The sequence below is a fragment of the Bombus impatiens genome, unplaced genomic scaffold (genome assembly GCF_000188095.3).
Source record: "Bombus impatiens unplaced genomic scaffold, BIMP_2.2 scf_0318, whole genome shotgun sequence".
Classification (NCBI taxonomy): Eukaryota; Metazoa; Arthropoda; class Insecta; order Hymenoptera; family Apidae; genus Bombus; species Bombus impatiens.
Genome location: NT_176737.1, coordinates 721534 through 741685, shown reverse-complemented (window position 1 = coordinate 741685; position 20152 = coordinate 721534). Strand labels below are relative to the sequence as shown.

The 20152-nt window shown below is 31.5% G+C and overlaps 2 protein-coding genes and 1 long non-coding RNA gene across 4 annotated transcripts; all 3 read right to left on the bottom strand.

Annotated features, from left to right (window-relative positions):
• Positions 1-540: 540 nt before the first annotated feature.
• On the bottom strand, positions 541-2932 carry LOC105680721 (omega-conotoxin-like protein 1). Its single transcript, XM_012385203.3, has 3 exons — positions 2781-2932; positions 1342-1453; positions 541-866 (listed from the first exon to the last, which is right to left on the bottom strand). The coding sequence occupies exons 2-3, from the start codon at positions 1432-1434 to the stop codon at positions 732-734; spliced, it is 228 nt and encodes a 75-aa protein (XP_012240626.1). The 5' UTR covers positions 1435-1453; positions 2781-2932; the 3' UTR covers positions 541-731.
• Positions 2933-3472: 540 nt separating this feature from the next.
• LOC112212777 lies at positions 3473-8118 on the bottom strand. Of its 2 annotated transcripts, none has more exons than XR_004461635.1 (4): positions 8070-8118; positions 6829-6944; positions 4584-5507; positions 3473-3716 (listed from the first exon to the last, which is right to left on the bottom strand). XR_004461635.1 is itself a non-coding variant. In XM_024367321.2 (4 exons), the coding sequence occupies exons 2-3, from the start codon at positions 6925-6927 to the stop codon at positions 5364-5366; spliced, it is 243 nt and encodes an 80-aa protein (XP_024223089.1). In that variant the 5' UTR covers positions 6928-6944; positions 8070-8118; the 3' UTR covers positions 3473-3716; positions 5357-5363. The 2 variants fall into 2 exon arrangements, 1 of the variants encoding a protein (XP_024223089.1); XM_024367321.2 differs by having other exon boundaries at positions 5357-5507.
• Positions 8119-8539: 421 nt separating this feature from the next.
• On the bottom strand, positions 8540-9869 carry LOC105680709. The gene is made up of 3 exons (XR_001102249.3): positions 9848-9869; positions 9638-9753; positions 8540-8827 (listed from the first exon to the last, which is right to left on the bottom strand). It is a non-coding gene; the product is annotated as an uncharacterized LOC105680709 (long non-coding RNA).
• Between the last annotated feature and the right edge of the window lie 10283 nt (positions 9870-20152).

The window sequence follows — 20152 nt, the reverse complement described above, 5'->3', positions numbered from 1 at the left end:
GTTCGTTTTTACACGTAACGCTCTATCGTCACACATTCGATCGAATGTGGACATCGAAATTAAAAGATAAATGCTAATTTTTCTAAGGCGAACCTTGACAAAAGTAAAGTCAATTCGGAGATTAATTCAAATACAGTGGCTCCTGGAAATAGTTGGACACTTAACATAAAAAACTTTTAATATATTACATTTGCCATATAAAATTATTTCGAAATTTTATTAATATTGTAATGAAACACGACTGTCATGATTATATTAATCACATTTGAAACCAATCTGAAAATGTATATAGAAATTACAAGATAGTCATTGCAAACATACATTTTGCATACATTATTATTTGAACAGTCAATTGTTGATTATACTAATAAGCTATATTATTTAATAAGACAATCTTTAGCACTGATTCTAAGTATAAAATCATTGTTCATGATGTACGCTAATTTTGTATTAAGTATACGTTTGCAATAGATAACTGTAAACAAATCTCAACAATATAATTACGATAGTCGTTAAAAAATACGTGAATGTAATTTTAGACTTGCTTGTATGTACGATTTATTTCATTTATTTGTTTCACATATTTACATCTGTTGCATGAATCATGCGCTGTTGTTTGTTTCTAGGTAAACATTAACTTCGAGGCATAGGTATTAATCGGTTTTGAACGTTGATTTGATTCAATGGGAGACTTTGATTGATATATGCTCAACGTTGAAATGGCTAATTACTTAATAATCCTTCCCTTTCCGGCCAAGGATCTTTTCACGTGCAGCCATCAGGTCTTCTTCCGTGATCTGTACTTGACATCTGTTAGCGTATATGTGACACTTTGTGTTAGTGCAACAGTCTCTGTTGGAAACGCACTGAAATGAAGAAATAAATTCGCGTTAGCGAATTTATCAGCTGGTATAAATGACATTGTGCAGCTCTGGCTGCATATTATTACGGCTGCTTTAAAATTCTATTTTAGGCTCTCATCGTCCACGAGACTCTAATTAGCGGAACTGCTTCGCGTAACCCTGTTATTATTTTTACGTCTGGTCCTCTTTATGACCTGTGTGTCAAGCTGACGTCGAACGTTTCTGATGATCAACACGTTTACAAAGTGATAGTTTCATTCAATGAAACACAAAGATATTGTTTTATCTACTGTTGAAGGAAAATGGAAGGCAGAGTATGTCGAGAATCAGGACAATTAAATATTCGAATATAAATTTCTAATATCGTTTTAAATTTCGAAATTTTTCTCACGGTACTGAACGTGTTGACAACGAACCAACGTTACATCATTTTGTTGGTGGACATTCAGAGAAATAACAAAATAACTTTTTAACTTACGGGGTCACCGTGTCTACCGCAGGAGCTGGGGACGGCCGTAATGACGGTTGTAGCCAGCAAAACGACGCAAACGAATAGCATAAACTTGGACATTTTGCGATGTATTTTCACGCTGTAAATGAGAAAAAATTGTATCACTTTCTCTTTCCATCTTGCAATGCAATTCATTTCTTGTTGTTCAATTTTTTAATCTCGTATAGCACTAGGAATTTTATTGTTTCCCATCGAACTATCATTTTGCTTTTTATTTTCGTTTGTAACGAACATTTTTTAACGAACACTTGCTTTTTTTGTTAAATTCGGGGCATTTATCTTTAGAAGAAATTCAAAACGAACCGGAATATATCAAGAGAAAGATACTTCTTAACTCAATTATATCTCGTCTGAATAGATCTGTGAAAGACGCTCTCCTGCGAAGGTCGGACTCAGATTCATAACATTCTAGCTCATTACGCAAGCGACCGGGCATATGTATGAGTTCTGCGCAGGAAGGATGTACACAGGTGTCCGTGAATGAGTCATTAACTACTGACCTGACTCGTTCTTGAATAGCGATCAGAGTGACTAAAGTATATGGCCACGGCCAACCGTGTACGGCATCAATCTACTTCGCCAAGTGGTTGTCGCGTATTTAGTGTGACAGAATTCTTTCGTGCTTTATAATGGACATGAAATAATAAACACATTGTTTTGGCCTTCCTCTGCAAAATAACTTACTGACGAGTTACGAATTTATTATCTTTATCTGTTCGAGTTTTTTTATTACGTCACTTTTTATGTAAATTATGCGAATACACAATTCTGTTATCGACGTGTCTGGAATCTTTTTTCGTTAAAAGAGTAATATTTTTAATTTAATCGATAGCAGCAATATAGTCAGTTTAAAATTGTCTTCTTTCCTAATTTGCCAATTTTATTTTTATTTTTCCAGATCGTTAATAATACGTTTATAATCATAGCGTTTGATTTGGAAAAAGATAACTATCTCGATAGTTGCGTGTACAATGACGAGATGAATAACGTACTAAAATAACAACAATACGTGACAACAGGCGTTCAAAGTTCAATGCACGACCAAGTTAACGCATCGAGAAGAAGTCACTTGGAAAACATGCTGTCGAACGTTTTCGTCTCTTTGAAGAGCTCGAGAAATTTGAGAAAGTTTGACGTTTACGATACACTCATATTTACACTTCGTACACTTCATACGATTTTCTATATTCTCTTGATATTTATTCACTCCAAATCATATATTCAAATGTTTCACCATCTAAAATTATTTAGAACCAATCACTGAAAAACGGTTTATACGTGAAATCTGTAACTGTAATTATATTATTTTCCAACACTTTTTCACGATGATCAGCTTAAAAACAAGTTGTTGCCAGCTATTCAGAAGTAATTTGTGCTTCACGAAGAAACTGCGCAATTCTACTCACCAGAAGTGACTTGATCTGTAGGAGCGATTTCACGGCTCTTTCTTCACAGCTAACGTCTCAAGAGTTCGACCTTAACTGATTTCTCAACTTGAAATATACTACGCTTTTATACCGCAACATCACGTCACTCTAACCTCTGTTTAAGTCGTGTATTACACATACAGTATGCGGCACGTGTGCGTAGCTGGAAGAGTGCTGGGTAATAGCGAGAAATGTTATATTTCTTGCAAGTACACGTGATTCAGTTTTAAGAAATGTTTGTGCAGTTGTTTCGCTTTTTATTACACTGATGAGTTCTTTCGATTAGCTTAGCTACTGAATGAATTTTCCACGTCTTACTTTCTTTCCTCTCTCTGACCTATTTGTTGGAGGAAATTTGGAATTTTTATTGTAGGATTTCGTGAAATGCAATTATGTCATTTAGAACTGTTATATATATTATATTAAAACAACATGGTTGGAAAATTGTGTTAAAACTTATTACTGAGAGATTAATCGAGTAGGTTTGCTACATCATTATTAATTAATTTAATTATAGATATTAAATTTAAATTGGTTAAATTAAAATTATAAGTATTCAATTATATTAATATTTACATGTTTTAATCCGTGTTAATTTATATGTTTTAAGTGACTAACTACAATTACGTATTTAGAAGATAATAGAAGATAAGTATAATACAAAATTATAATTAATAATGAGCAAATTTTTATCTTTTAGTTATAATTGTTATGTAGATTGCATGTATATAACTATAACATGTATATAACTGTCTTTCAACATATTTCGTCATACTTTCCAAAACAGATACGATGGGAAAACTAAGAAGTCTGTCGGAAATGGAAAATACGTGATACAGTTCGTCCTTGAAAGTTGAATGTACACAACGTGTATACGTGCAACAAGTATATTTTTATCTCTTTTTTTCTGGTTATCTGTAAAACATTCATAGGACCTTACATCAGTAAAGTATTAAGAGCGCATAAAGTAATGCTTTACAATTATTCCTCTCCAAAAAAAAAGAAAGAAGAAAGGGAAGAGAAAAAGAATTAATTGAACAGATAACGTTTGGAGAATATAAATTGCTGGCTAAGCGCGAATAAAAATAACAAGGAAGATAAAATAGGGAAATCCGTTGTCTTTGTTGCTAACAGATTTCATTTTTCAATTTCACAATATACTGCATGAGCGTAAACAATGAAACATTACTTTCGATCTCTATCTTCGAGTTCAATCGTTCTGTCGTATGTACAAATCCTTCTTTTCCTTTCTGCGTTAACAAAAAAGAAAAAAAGAAAAGGAAAAGAAAATAGAAAATAAAGAAGGAAAAGGTCACCTATTAACTTATAGTAACTGAAGATTGTTCTGGACCTGTTATTTAGTTTGTATCTCGGCAAATTCGAGGAAGTCAAAACCTGCCGTACTATTTTTCCTACAATTATAATTCACTCCGATTATACTCTAAACTGTATAACAATTGAAAAGAGGCAGTCACTGCGAACATTCTTTTTCCATTCGTCGCTATGAAATGGTCGAGCACTTTTTGCTTTCTGCGCCGATATTCCATCGACTGCATATTGCAGGCTTTATACATTCCATTGATCTCCCGACAAAGCCCTCTTGTTCTTTAATTCGCTTAATAGGAAACAACAGGAAAGAAAACCGAATCATCCGGTAATATTGTCCTTTTATCCGTAGACGGTAGCCAAGTGAAAACGTCGATTATTTCTCTTTTCCTTTCTTTCGCTTTTTTTTTTTTTTTTTTTTTTTTGTTTCTTTTAACGTCACTGAATTTCACGTACAACGAGCCGGCGCGCCGCAACCGTAGCTTTCTTTCCCTCCTTGGTAAATCTGCTTTTGAAAAACATCACCATACAACGTCACAACTTTGCAATTTCAAAATTAAAAATTTTTTAACGCATCTCGTTGTTTGTTTGTTATACAATTTCGTTTACTTATCGTTACGATGATACTACCACTAAACTGTCAAAAGATTAGGTCATTTGAAAACTTTGACATTTTCTACGCAATATCCGCAGGAACGGATGAAGTTTCAAATTATGTTGCTATGTTATATGTAATATAAACGAGCAGTGATAATTTTTCGTTTATTTAAATAACAACGTATGCTAACAGTCAGAAATAAGACTCGTGATATGATGAAACTGATATCACAATGAACCTTCGCATAGGACAAGTGAAAATTGAAACGTTTTACAAAAAAAAATTTCTGTGAGAAGTATTTCTTATCTTAATATTACTTTTGCGTTGCTATCAGCAGATATTTTTATCAGTCACTTATTTCTTTTTAGCCGTTGATTCACGGTTCCATATGATTCAGCTATTATAGTAACAACGAAGACGAGGAAATATGTATTGATATTTTTAAGTATTTTATTGCTTGTTTTCTTTTTATACAATAAGGAATGTTCAATTCGAACGAGGATACATATTTATACGATTTGTTAAAAGGCATCAAAATTTATTAAACAAAAATGAAACATGTTAAAGTATCTTTTTTGTTATGGATAAATAAAGAGTTTAAGGGGAAAAGCGAAAACGTAAATAATTTTACATAGTACTCAATCGCTTGGATAACCAGGAGGAAATGGTCCATTTCCAATAGGTCTTTTGTCTTGTCCTGGAATATACACTAAATTTGGCACACATTTAGCTGCATATGTAAGGCAAACAAGATGGCGACAACAATCTTCAGACACTGTACACTAAAATCAGAAATACAAAATAATAGAATATTCAATGCTAAAAATTATGTTAAGACTTAGAGTTACGATAACTAAACTGTACTTGATATTTTATATGTTTAATATATCGATATTCATTGTATAATAAATATATTGAAATTCAAGCTTTATACAAACTCGAATTGCGAAGTTTCATAGTACAAATTTTCGATAAAAGTTATATAATTTTTCATATATATATGAATATAACATTTACTTGTATATGTGCATATTTCATACTCATAACAGAATTTTAACATCGCCAATTGGATAGTTGCACGTTTTTTGCTCGTGTTAAATATTACTGTATACATAATTATTAAAAGAAGTCTACTAATACCAAAAATGAAAAAAGAAGATGACAAAGAAAAACTATTTTTCTTAGTATGAAACTTAGTAAGGCATCAACCTTGTCTTTAGGTTATTGTCATATTTTCTACGAAATTATTTAAACATTGTCGTAAAATAACGCTTAGTGTGTTATCACAAAATTACATACAACGTAAATGCTTTATTAACCTGTAAACAAAATAAATATGGGTTAAAATCTTAGATAATAAAAGATCTTGACTATTATCTTCGAACAAGTGGAAGATATCATTGTAGAAGTGTATCATCAATATGCACGAGAGATATATTATTATGTATTTTGTTATTTCATATTAGCGACACTGTGGCGAAGTTGTATCTACAGAATCGTTTAAGATTAAACGATAAACCGTACACACTGCATTAGGTATACTTAAAAATTACTAGCTGCAAAGGAAAAGTCGTATATGACTCTTTTTTAATAGTTTGTAGAATAAAGTTCAAGGTATTTTACATTTGTTATACTCTTATATGTCATGTAAGTGATGTTAGGTTGTAATACTATAAGTTGTCTTTAAGTAAGCGTCAGCGACGATCTAAATGTCACAAAAATAAAATGTGTCACTGTGATATGTAAAGAATAACGTTATGCACATACACTTTTCAAGATACTACAAGCAAAAATATTGTACCGTATAAAAAAAGAAAATATAATCTTCAATATCGATATCCGATATTATGTATATTTCATTTTACAAATTTTTTCAGTTTTTCAACACATAAGTAACTTTCTTTTTATTAGTATTGAATCTGATATAAAATTACGTGATTCCTCTGATTTAAACAACAGAAATGTCTATAATTTCTAGGACAATTTAGGGAATACAAAGGAAAATAATTTATAGGTATAAATGAAATACCTTGAAATTAATATATTCTATAAAGAAAAGTACTTCTTTTTGTACTTTATAAGTTTTATGCCTGTTGCACGTACCATTCCATTCCAAGGGCTGCAAGTGCCGGTTTCTTCCGATTGAGTCGATAGCACCGCAGTACAAACTGCCATAAACAACATGGGCAGCAGAAATCGCATTTCAATAGCTATCGAAGCTGCAATAATTATTGAAAAGAACTTGATATAATTAAAGATTACTGTAAGCATAGAAATTAGGAAAATATGATACGTAGAAGAAATTGAATAAATATTTTAATTAGGCTTAATAAACAAATTGTCTATTATTCATGATTATTCTCCTTATTTATAAACGTTTCGTGCTAATTATATATATTTCTATACAGAGATCTAATAGGAAAAACATAACAGAAGCGTTGTGAACATAACTGCAAACTTTTCTCATATTTCACGTTGAATTCCGTCCGATTGCGCATAGCTCATAAAAATTCACCATTACATTCGTTTTTGCTGTTATACTTGCGCTATACAAAATGTGCAGTGAAATTGAAACATTACTTCTATTACGTATGGTTGAGCAGGTTCTGCGATTATTCCTCAAAAATTTAATAATTATGTTTCACAGAACAGAGATTCGATACGATTCAAAGCGACAAAATAGATATAATGTAAATTTTTAATTCCTTCCAGTATGAAACATTTGTTTAAATCATTTTCTTTCAGATTATCGGGTCCTGGAATTTTCTGTTTCGTTAAAAATACAATTTATCAATATTTTGGACTAAAAATGCGATTAACATTGACAGTATGAATGCTAGTTATGGCACATATTTATATGAATAATACTAATTGAGGAGCTTTCTAGAAAACGAGTATAATTTTATATATTAAGGCTGGAATATAACTTTATATATTTTCCACTTTATATATTTTCCACTATAGTTTTAATATGGATATAATATATATGTGCGTGTATTTAATACAATTTGATACTAAGGTGCTATATAAAATTAAAGAATGATTTGTGTAGAATTCAGGTGAAATTCAACGTAAAAGTTGAACTTAACATGAACGAAATATGTTTGAAAGAAAAGTTATAAAATATTTATTCTATTATATTTGTTGTAGATATTAATTCAAGTTATGTATTCTTTTAAAATTTAATTACAGTGAAATTTACAGTATGTGTGAACGGAAACAGCAAATTAGAAAATATTTCCATATTTTGAGATTTTTATTCAAAGTAGATAATTGCAGTGAAATAATAATAATTTGATGTTTCAGATCACAAATAATTTTACAGTATAAAGAAATATACTAACTTCTATCTGGGTGCTTCCAGCGTCGAAGTACGCTTCAAACTGTCGTGTAATAGGTAGTTTCGTGTATTTATACGGTCGACATAGTCGATCGAGGTTGAGTCATTCATGTTATCGTGGAATGTTATTGTCGTATTGTTATAAGAAGTTCAATAATTTCTTGCGAATCTTAATACATACAGTGTAGATATAATAGATTCTTTCGTTTTATCATTTGCGTATGTTATTTTTTGTATTACGTATATTTCAATTCATTATTAATTAGTATGTAGTAAATAGTACTATAAATACAATGGTGTGTAAATACTTTTTGTAACCACTGTATACATTTATCATCAAATTTTATTAATAATATTAATTTAGTCAGAGCAGTTCCGTAATTTATTTACAAATTATACCGTACATAAATTTATCTGTTTAATAAATAGAAAAAGATATAGGACCTTAGATAAGGAAAATTAAGGAACAATAAATTTAGCACAAATGTATCTTATATTTATTATACATATATTAATATAGAGGAAAATAAATTCAACTTTAAGATTCTAAATATGACGAGTATCTAACTAGATTCGTAGACAAACGAAATAACATTGATATCAATCGAAAGATGATTCATTGCCGGGCCAGAACACGTGCGCGGCTTGATCTTGTAGCTAATTTTTCAATTCTAGTGGTGAAGGCGGACCCATTTTCTTGGTGCATCGGCGAGCCCATGGGTTGCATATCAACGGTTGACAGCAATCTTTGTCATCAGAGCACTACGACAAATTATACCCGATGATTAGCCATACGAACGAGCCAATTGACGCGTGACAAAAATTTGGAAAAGTTCCCAGACGATGCATAAGTTTCGTTGGTCTCTAAAAGAAATATCTGGCTACATTACGTATAGCTATTGGATTGGAAAATTATTCGCATAGAATCAATCGTTATTCAGATTAGTCAAATTATTTGAATTCGAGAAACTTGAATTTAAGCTTTTATTTGTACGAATCAAGTTGTATGAATTAAAATTACTTAAATTTTACCCTTTCGGGATTCAATTTTTTCTTAATTTGCTAGAAAATTTTTTCCCTATTAATTATTAATAATAGAAACACATTTTTTCAATAGTTCTATAAAGTAAAAATAATATCTCAAGTCAGGTAAAGTAACAAGTACATGTATATTACTATTTGCACGAATAATCACTGTAATCGATATTGAAATAAATAAATAGAAGGAAAAGGGTAGTGTAATTCCAAACTACTTGAATTCAAGCAATTGGAAGTAACTTGACTAATAAGAGCTGATTAATGAAAATTAAATGATCCAGTATCAGCGATACACTAAATTGTAAAAAACATTATGCTATCTAACAAGTGTTGTTCGTTACAAAGAATAATTAAGAGAATCTCAATTCTAACTGAAATTTGAAAAGATATTTCAATTCGAATGAAATAACAGATTCAAATTAAGCCTAGCCCTAATTGGCGGATTCAAACAACTGAAACAGTTTTACTTAGTTTAATATAATAACAAAATTGGTACTCTTAAGTTTAATTTTCATCGTTAGCAAATTTACTTACTAGTGCACCTGCTGGTCTGCAACCCGTAATGGCTGAAATGGCCAGTAAGCAAATGAAGAGAATTACGAACAGTACTCTCATTTTAATCACTCGATATGATTCCACAAATATAGAAACTGCAAAATATCATACAATGAAGCGTAATTATAAGGTTGTATTTGTTTGTTTGAAACAAATTAAGTATATCTGATATACAAACTTAAAACTTACCTTTCTTAAATTCAGCTTTCAGTCTCTTTCATGTAGCTTGTAACGTCTGAGCATATTTGTTATAACTTTGATATTTATATGATCCGACAAATCTGTAGATAATATTTTTTCTATTTGGACGGGACACCTTGACGAATCATCAAACTCTATTTGTGATCGTCACGGATACCACTGCATTTTATCGAGATTCACCGACTGCAAGGTAAACACCGTATTGGACAAACATATTGCGCAAGCCTTCCTGTTTCGCAGAAATCCACGAGAGAGAAGAACAAACCCCCTGTCGTTTCTTATCTTGATAAAATAATTATTTTTCTAAAGATCGTTGTTTTGCTGCCAATTTATCATTTTCTTCCAAGAAATTCGATTGTAATCTCTGTTCATAATTTTTATCTTGTAAGTGTTTATTTCCAAATTAATAAACTTATAATTAGATATGCTTGTAAATCTATAATTAAAGTTCAATTGACATTAGTAACAATGGATATTATCACATTGCAATAATAGATAACGAGATAGTATAATAAATTATAATAAGAAATAGAAATTTACATTTTTTTGCAAAGTTATTGTAATCACAATATACCTACAATATTAAAATATTATTTTTCTTCGTAAAAGATATATCTTGACAGAAATTTTATTCACGTGTATAGAAATAGAAGAGTTACAAAAACACGAATGTAACACAAACGAGTTTTCTATTAATGAAACATTTTCCGATTATTCACATTCAATAAATTTATTGAAAAATCGAATCTCAAACTTCCAAGGTATCTTTATCAAAGTGTTCCATTTTTAAAGTTACATGTACGTATGTATGATACTCGTACGTTTCCTTTTACGTGAAAGAAGAATTCATGTCATTTAGATAACTTAAAAGTACATAGAATAATCAAAGTATAGTAATCGTTATTGTTTTAAATTAATCGTCGAGTTGTTACTAACTTCCAGAATTGCGATACGATCGTTATTCCCAAAATGAAACTTTTATGTCGTGTTTCCAGAACGTCATTAATACGTCGATCGCTGGTCACCAACATTTTCAGGAAATAGCATAATTTGAAAGTATAACAAACACTTGGCGTTTTCACCAGTTGTTCGATCGAATCGAGCGATTCGACTGGGTTACAAGGTAAACGAAATTGATGCAAGCAGTTAATTTGTATGATTGAATTTTGCACGACGTTGTGTATTCATTATTCTGTTTGTTGTTAACCAGGACAATATTGAAACTTTATGTAAGAGTTCTATGTGCTCGACAAATTTTTGTACTCACATTTCCAGATCTTCCTTTTTTTATTTTGACAATGCCTCGAAAAAGATTCCGTTTATTTTCTTTTTCCCCTTTTTATAAAAATTTCTCGTCGCATTGACTTCTGAATCATCGATAAACTGCAGATTCTATGAATCGAAAATAATAAAGTTTCATACGATCAAATAATAACCGCTTTGATAAAGAATTTAATAATTACTAATTTTCTTCTTAATTTAGTAAATTGCATAAACAAGCAATCCTTATGAAAAGTTCTGTACATTTTATAAAAATGAATTACTTTATTGATTCAAAATGTATATCATTTTGAAATGTTAAAATCGTCGAAGTTTATTATCCATTATAGTTTTTTAATTTATAATATGTAAATAATATTTTTACATTTTGTAAATAACGTATAAAAATGAATATGGAATCAATGTGAGATAGTAAGTATGTTTATTATTACATGAAAATTTTGAATAAACAGGAAATACATATAGCCACGTGTATATATCGATAGATGAACTTTCAAAATCATCGCTTTCGACAAAATAAGCAGGATAAACAGTTGCATTCATTTGTATTTATTAATTAATATTACATTGTATATTTTAATTACGAGTTGCGAGTAATTATTGTTTAACTATAAGATAATTATTTTATACCACTGTAAACACATTATTTAATCATATTTCTTTTAAAGGCAATCTGTATCATTCTCAAAGATAAAGTTTTATTTGTCATATCCTTTTGATGAAATCTTATGCACAATGATTTTCAAGCGCAGTGAAGGAACTATAAATAGAAGTAAATAAATTTAAGTAGTTAAAAAAAGAACAGAAAACTCGTTATCATTAAAATTGAAAATAAATACAAGTTATCTCGTTCTCATTAAATTATTTAGAGAGGATGAAGTACTATGCGAAAGACTAAAATGTTATGGAATTTTTATGATCTAAAATTAATTTTGTAATTATCACGGAACTAGTTTCTTAGAAGTTTTATGATTAAAAAAAGCCATTTCTTTGTGACAAACGAAATATTTCTAGATAGGGAAACTTCTCATTATCATTTTCATCTTTTAGGGCATAATCATGTAGGGCATAGAAAAACAAATATTACGATTCGACAAACTCGACAAGTCGAATTCAACGACAAATATTATTACTCCACTCTCAACTGATTTTAATGATTTTAATCCATTCCTTGCTGACGAAATGCATGTAAAAAAAAGGGTATCTGTTACCATTGCTACTTACTACATGTTCAACATCGTCAAAATATTGTAATAGATGTTCAAAATGCTCTTCATCAGCTTCCAAACATTTACGCATTCTCACTCGAATAGACAGTTGCAGTTAAGTCAACAAGAACACTTGAAAATGCAAGTACGTACTTCACCACGCATACGTATCGTTTTTCTCGTTTTCAGTTTTCATGCTATTAAACTATACCATAGTAGTGGAAGCTAAAAGTGCTAAATTTTTTATTGTCTGAAATTATTTCAAAGAACGAAAACTTTCGAATAATAAAATCACAAAAATTACTTAATCCACTATCAAATAACAGTGAAAGGAAATAATACGTATATCGTGGATTAAGCGGATTTTACAATATAAAAATAACAATCTCGTTGATATTTTTAGATAAACAAATACGTAACAAGTTTATTATACTACGATCTAATACTTATGTCAATATATCGTCTAATACGACCTATACCGCGAAAAAAATCGCGATCTGACGTGAGTCGTAACAGCCGATCGCATTTTTTTTCTGCGAGCTGTCGACGATAATTGGCGTAACACCGGCGTAATATTTCAAAACACCTGCCGTGTAACGCGTTCACATGTCGTACGGCCTATCAAAACCGCCCTCTAAATTGATTCAATTGTCGTTCCCCGAGGGAAAGAGAGGCCTCCTCGTGCGCTTATTTTTTGGGAACCCGGTAAATCCGTTGACCGCGACTGCTATTACTTTTCTCTGTTTTTTCTGCCTGCTCTTTTTGTTGTTGCTTTTTTCCCCCAATTCCGACGCTTTTCTCGAGGCGTTTCTCGGGGCTAAAAATTATTGTCGTGCGATCGAACGTTTCACCCGCTATGGAAATGCGCGTTGCCGATAAACTTCCAAGCTAAATGTTTCAAGGCGTTAAATCGTGTACAACGTGTTCCTTCTTCGCTGGCTGAAATTGTTTTTCCGAGATTGTTATTCGGAAAACGATTCTTTTCGAGTCTATCCGCAACAAGTGGCAGGATATTAAAAAAATTTCATGCGGAGAGTGATACAACTTTTATTGGAAACATTTAGCGATTTCGCATTCTACGAACGAGGAAATGAAAGAAATGAAGTTGTTATGATAGTGGTGCACGATATATATATCCACTCGATTAGTCCACACAATTTTAAGTTATTTGTATTTGTCTAATCTTTTAAATGATGAAACAAACCATTTTATCTGTGGATGACTTTTATCTAGAAGTTGCTTGCTTCTTCTTTTTGGAGCATAATGTTCCGCCTTAAAGTATTGCGTAACTGGAGATATTTAACGACAGTAGCAAAACGGCAAAAATCTTGAATAACATCGTTTATTTCTATTTATATTTATTTTATCTATATGTAAAAAAAAATTAAGCGTTTAAAGATATGAAAAATATCATTGCATCGAAAATCGTAATGTGCGAAGAATGTTGAGCTGAAAAAAGAAGCGAAGGTTATTCGATAGCTTTTGTTTCAAATCGAAGTAGTTAGGCCGTATTTTCCTTTTCATTTCCAATTTTATATCGCAAATGGAATTTTTCATTAAAAACGTTGAGCAATATCGCAAGATCAGATAGGATTTTTACGAAATTAAAAAGAGCGATATCGAGAGGTTTGGAAAACGCAGCAGTAAACGGAAAAAACATTATAAAATAAAACGCACCGTCGAAAGTTACAAAGTAACGAAATTTATTGTTCGCGCGATCATAAAGGATTCGTAAAATCGTTTATGGAATTCAATATCATTTATATTATTAAAATTTTATCGTGGCACATATTTATGCCGGTGCTGTTGGAAATACAGTCACCGAAACCTTAACAAATTTGAAATCACGCACTGATATCACTTATCGCTTTAATATTCATTAACTTTTTAATCGATTGATGTGACCGTAACAGATGTAGTGAATGATAAAAGTAGTATATTTACATCTCACAAACTGTATTTACTTATTTGCATTATATCGCTTTAATTCTAATTACCTGTGTACAACATGTACATACATATCGAAGTCGGTAGTTCTAACGTTAACGTGTATGAGTCTATATCTCAATTTTCTGTCAAAATTTCTTTTTTTTTTCTTAAGGCAACGTGGTTAATAATATTTCGTGAAGTGAACAAAAAATTCAGAAGGTAGCAGATAGTATTACAAGATTACAATTACGATTCGCTCCAAAGAAGAACGTAATACAATCTACATCGGTGAAAAATTTGAAACCCGTAAATCAGAAATTCTGATCCGTTGTCAAGACTCAAATTACACTCATTGATATAGAAAATGTAAACGATCGACGAGTTATGTAACGCGTTAGCAATTCGAAAACGAATCCCGCGGTGAATTTTCTGAACGTAGAGGAAAAGAAAAAGAGAACGAGAAAGGGCAGATGAGAGAACGAGTTGGAGTGACGAGAGAGCAACGAGCTGCTTGAATCGACGATCACGTGTTTTACGTAAACACGATATTATGTATTATAAAATGTATGCAACCGGGGCTCCGTTAACCGCGAATAATATTTCTCTCTGACTGATGAACACGGCTGGTCAAGTGCATCATTGCTTGCAATTTAATACAATGAAGACAATTAAAACATTTATCGAGCGCGGTTTTGATAATCGGCAAACAAACGAGCGACCAGTCATTTTATCGAAGCGATAATTAAATGCCTGTTCCGATTAATTCGTTGCATCCGAAAGAAGATCAAGCTGTTGCGCTCCTGTTGCGCCAATCGAAGTGTTCGTCAGGATTACCAGCCTTCCTCTTTTTCTTCTTTCAAGTTATCGTACTTCGAGTAAGATGCTGGATTACTTTAATAAATTTAACAATATTCAACGAAAATCCATTTCAACGTTTTGATTAATAAGCGATATCGTCTTTTCCAATGCCGTAAAAGGCTGAGAAGTGTTGATTTTGGGAAGAATTTGGCTGCTCTTTAAGAGAAAATTACACAAGACTAATATAGTGAATGAAGATATTTTTTTTTTTATTCTGCCATACAAATTGTATCATATATTTTCGAGTTTTATTCTTTTACCGGGATGTTTTTAAAACTTTTAAAGAATTTGAGGAATGTTATTATTAAATTTCATGTACTAGAGTCTTCGGCAAAATCGAGCATAAGTTTGTTCCAATAACAAGTGACGAGTATGTTTTCATAAAGTCTCTTATCATAGGTAAATAAGTCTTTGATCGAAAAAGATTTAAAAGAAAAGCATCGGAAAGTGAATCATTTAGCGTATCGTAGTCATTATCGCGTAATTGTTTTTAACCTGGTTTATATAATTAATGCGTTTTCAAATGATGTATTCAATGCAGCATATTATCCAAATTAACTTTTGCAAATTTAACAATTATTCCAATATTACAACCTGTAATGTTGTAAGTGGAACTGAAAACTGTCAGTAGTTATTTGCATCATTATTCGGATAATTTCAGAATAGTTGCTTCAATAAATTATTCGAATACGTAATGAGGAATCATTTGAATATGCAGATAGAATAATATATTACAAATAACCAATAATTATTATCCAGGCAAAATATTCGACCGAACGAAATTCATTCGAATAATTATTGTACAAAAGTATTAGATAAACGTTTATTTAAACTAAAGTACATATTTCTCATACCTATTCTTCATACCTATTCTTCATACCTATTATGCTGTTAAATTCTTCACAAAACGGTACTTTTACTAAACATAATGTTTGTTAACTAAAAAATGAGATCTACGAAACTGTACCGTATCATTCCTTTAGTTAATGAGTCGTATTACTCTTCTTGCAAAACAATGACGCGTGCGGTGTCAATAATTGCTTATCTAAGATTTCACAACGTGAACTTTTCAGTCTTCTAACTTCTTTTATGTTTATCATGTTTTATGTTTCCTCTTTCATCTATTCACTGAAAGTAAAGTTATCTATCCATGTTTCGAATACTCCAAACTCATTTTCCTATTATACATGAATGTAACAACATCTAATAAATTTGTCTACGTTGATCTTATCAGAATTTGTGTTAATCGTACTCGATAAAAATGAAAATACGAACATTGCTTATAGAACATTTGCGTTGCGAAGTCATCTATTAAATTTGAATAATCAATATGCATGACCTACGTGGTCGGTGAAATAAGGCGACGTCTATCAACCTCAGGGTTAGTTACGAGGCGATAAAAGTGATATCTCTTCCGAGAACGATGTTACGCTCCTAGTCTTTGGAAAATTATTAAACGCATTTCCACGAGGAGGACTTGTTTGTTACGATTCTCGAGTAGATTTCCGCGATATCGATTAATTTTCAGGGTTAATATCCAATTATACGTTCTACGATTTCAGTTTATTCGATTTTTCATTTAGGACAGATAAGCTTCGATGTTATGACTCGCTAGGAAGGAAAATACGTATTGAAATTCCTGTAGATACCCTTCTTTAAAAAGCAACGTTATCAAGGAATTTTTATTTGTAATTGAACTATACGATGTAGTATATTTATCTTAGTTGAAGGATTTATATGTTAAATGACAAATGATTACTTTATACTACTTAAATATTCGTTTGATATAAATACTTACAGGATTAGCAATTCAATGTTAATGATGACCAGTTTAAGAGCAAACGTTACATCTTAGAAGCGAACTGTCAGTTGCTACATTCGACAAATGTACCAAACTGATCAAAATGACTAATTTGTCACAGACATTCTTCGTATATATTTCATAGATCTACGAAAGTGGATTTTTTGAAATTTCAATGATTTTTTATAAAATATATAGGTAATACATTTCTTCGTATCTTTTCCATTTTCATTTCTTTGATTTGAAGTCCTATGCATTCGATACATGTATAATTTATTAACTGTCAGTAGTTCTGGAATCAAAAATTTTTTTAAACAGCTGAAAATTCAAACAACATATTACTGGAATTATCGTGCTTAATTTCCCTAGTTCAATAATTCCCGTTGTTGAAGAGCCAGTTACTTGTTGCTGGCGATTACGATATTGCGTGTATCGTAACTGAATTAAACTTGGTCTTTAAGACGATGTCTGCATTAGAATCGCGTGCAAAGGGGGTGTGTGTGTACACATTCCACACGCACATCCGGTTTGCATTTCCAGGCACTAATAATCATTTTCCTGTACACGTGTCGCCTTAACTTCAAGGAAACTCTGTGGTTAGGTGAAAAGGAAATTAGCATGGACGTTCTTACCAAGGGGAGAACAAAAAATTGCATCGTTTACGTGTCTCGTGGGGTTGATAGGGATCAGGGTGAACTGTGTAGTCGCCTAAAAGCTGATCGTTTCGAATTTTTCAGATAATCATCCAACGAAGAAGCTATTCTTAACGGTAACTGTAATTTTCGTGATAACAATTCAGCAATTTCTTTGTAATAGGAATATTTTATCGTATTTTATTTATTGATTTTTAATTATTCTCAAGGTTACACTGACAAATTATACCCTTTCCAAATAACATTTTCGTTTCTCTATTTTATCATATCGAATGAATTATGTCAAATAAAAATAAAATTGGAACTAAAACTTTATCTTATTAGTCGAGTTACATGTTTTACGGTAATCTTGATACATCGGTCAATTCGTATAAATTAAAATGAACTTTCTGTACTACTTGTAATGGTCTACTTTAGTGTAGCCATATATTCTGTCGGTAATTTCCGCGTTATTTTTAAAACCTCTATTTTGGACAATTTACCAAAAATTTATACATCATAAGTAATTTCATAGAACACACAGAATTTAAGTATATATTGTGAAAAGCTTCAGTTTACGTGACGTTTGTGATATATGCAAATTATATTAATTTTCCGGAAACATGAAAAGACCGAGAAGATCACTTTGTTGCTTCTTCATTGTCATATTCATCATCGATTCTTCGATGTTTACAGCCCGTTGTTCTTATCGATTTATCACCTTATCTGACGACGAAATACTCCCCAGGGTTCGTGTGCTTTCCAGTCACTTAAGTGATAAATTTTCGCTGCTAACGTCGAGCTGTCTTTAGTGGTTTTGCCTGGCAAAATCTATTGCTCCCTTAGTTGGCCATTTCACGGCACTTAGGCTTGTCTATCGTCTGCTCTGCGCGTTACCGAAATAGTGGCTCAAAATTACAAATAGATTGTTATAAGAGACAGCCAAATTTCAATGTTGGAAAAGAATACAAAATTCAAATTTCATTTATGTACAAAAGTGTTTCGTGTATTTTGGTCTGATTTATTCTTAATTGCTTTTATCGATACACAAATGTATGTCCTAACAAGAGAAAGTAATTCAGAACGAAGATCATCGTGACATTTCGAGACGTTTCTTCTCGAAATCATCTTTTACGAAAAGCTGTTAAACTCATCGAGATTTTTCTTAAATGGAAGTACAAATAGATGCAGTTTTGTATTCTGAATGTTTTGTATAATTTCTTGCATTCGTAAATGTAACTAAAATAATGAACAATTTTAAACTAACGAAACATTCCGTACATAAACTTAAAAGCCGATTAAATTGTCACTTTAAATAACAGTTATGAATGCTTTAAACTGATGCAAATTCGGAAATTTGTACAAACAAGCCACCACATGTAATAGGTTGATGAATTTATAAAGATTTAGTATTTCAAAATATTTCGAGGAAGATAGTCACGCTTATAAGTTTGTTAGCTTCGTTAAAATATTATATAGGTTCGGTTTATTTTGCCTATCTTAACCATTTTCTCGTTAAAATATTGACAGTGTCATTTGTATTCGAAGCAGTTACCTTTGTTATGGTAAATGGTTTATTCCATACAAATGCAGATATGTATTCATAAATACTTGTACAAATGAAAATAGTATTATGATATATCAAAATACCATTAATGTAACAGACTGCAAGCTAACACGTACACCAACGCGAGAAGTGCATGTAACAAGTTATTAAAAAATTACACCGAATATCAGGTACTTTTTCATATTTTAATGAAATGATGTGAATAGTGCGCAAGGAAACACTTTCATATATCGTTGTAACTTTTAAGTAGTAATTACAATGAATAATTTATTAAAACAAGTGACAATCATCTCGTCAGTTATGACACAATTGTATTTTTCTAACGTTAAAAACCTTCTCAAATTGGTGGAAAATATGAAAAAATTATTATTTGTATTCGTAACTTCTCGTTTCAAAATTTCACATTAGATATTCCTTTAAAATATCGCAAATCTTTCTTTTTTTAAATGAGAGGAAAATTAAAATATACGAATTCAGCGATTACAGTAAGATTAACTCGTCTTTCACGGTAAACAAGTAGAATTTTAAACTCATCCTCTAATTGTTATTTATCTTATGCGATTCTAGAACAACCTATATAAATCCAACCTAGATTCATTTTCTCGCTCTCTTTCTGTTTGTCTGTCTCTCTCTTTCTCTCTCTCTCTCTCTCTCTCTCTCTTCCTATTTTCCGGTTTTCCTGGTCTTCTCGGTTTCGTCTTCACGCGTTTCCTACCTCGTCTCTTTCTTTTCTTGGAAATTCGCCTTCGTACCGAATTCTCATCCCTCTTCCTTCTGCGGCTTCAGCCCGTTTTCTCTTGACTCGGTTGAAGTGCCGGACAATTTGATAATTGGATCTGCGGCAGTGGCGTGATTTACGTGCACGAGGGTCCAGCTGACCATTCGTGCGGGGGGCACGCGATGCATCCACCCTCGAAGACCCCAAGTGGAGACAATCGGCTTGGAGAGATGCGTCTTCTGCGAATTAACTAAAATTTCGTTGCTAGCACGGCTAGACGATGTTTTACCACGCAATTC

Coding starts and splice junctions, on each gene's coding strand:
- LOC105680721 (XM_012385203.3), bottom strand. CDS start 1,434: ATGTCCAAGTTTATGCTATTCGTTTGCGTCGTTTTGCTGGCTACAACC. Junction 867..1,341: donor GCGGTAGACACGGTGACCCC/GTAAGTTAAAAA, acceptor TCTTCATTTCAG/TGCGTTTCCAACAGAGACTG.
- LOC112212777 (XM_024367321.2), bottom strand. CDS start 6,927: ATGCGATTTCTGCTGCCCATGTTGTTTATGGCAGTTTGTACTGCGGTG. Junction 5,508..6,828: donor GCAGCCCTTGGAATGGAATG/GTACGTGCAACA, acceptor TTCTGATTTTAG/TGTACAGTGTCTGAAGATTG.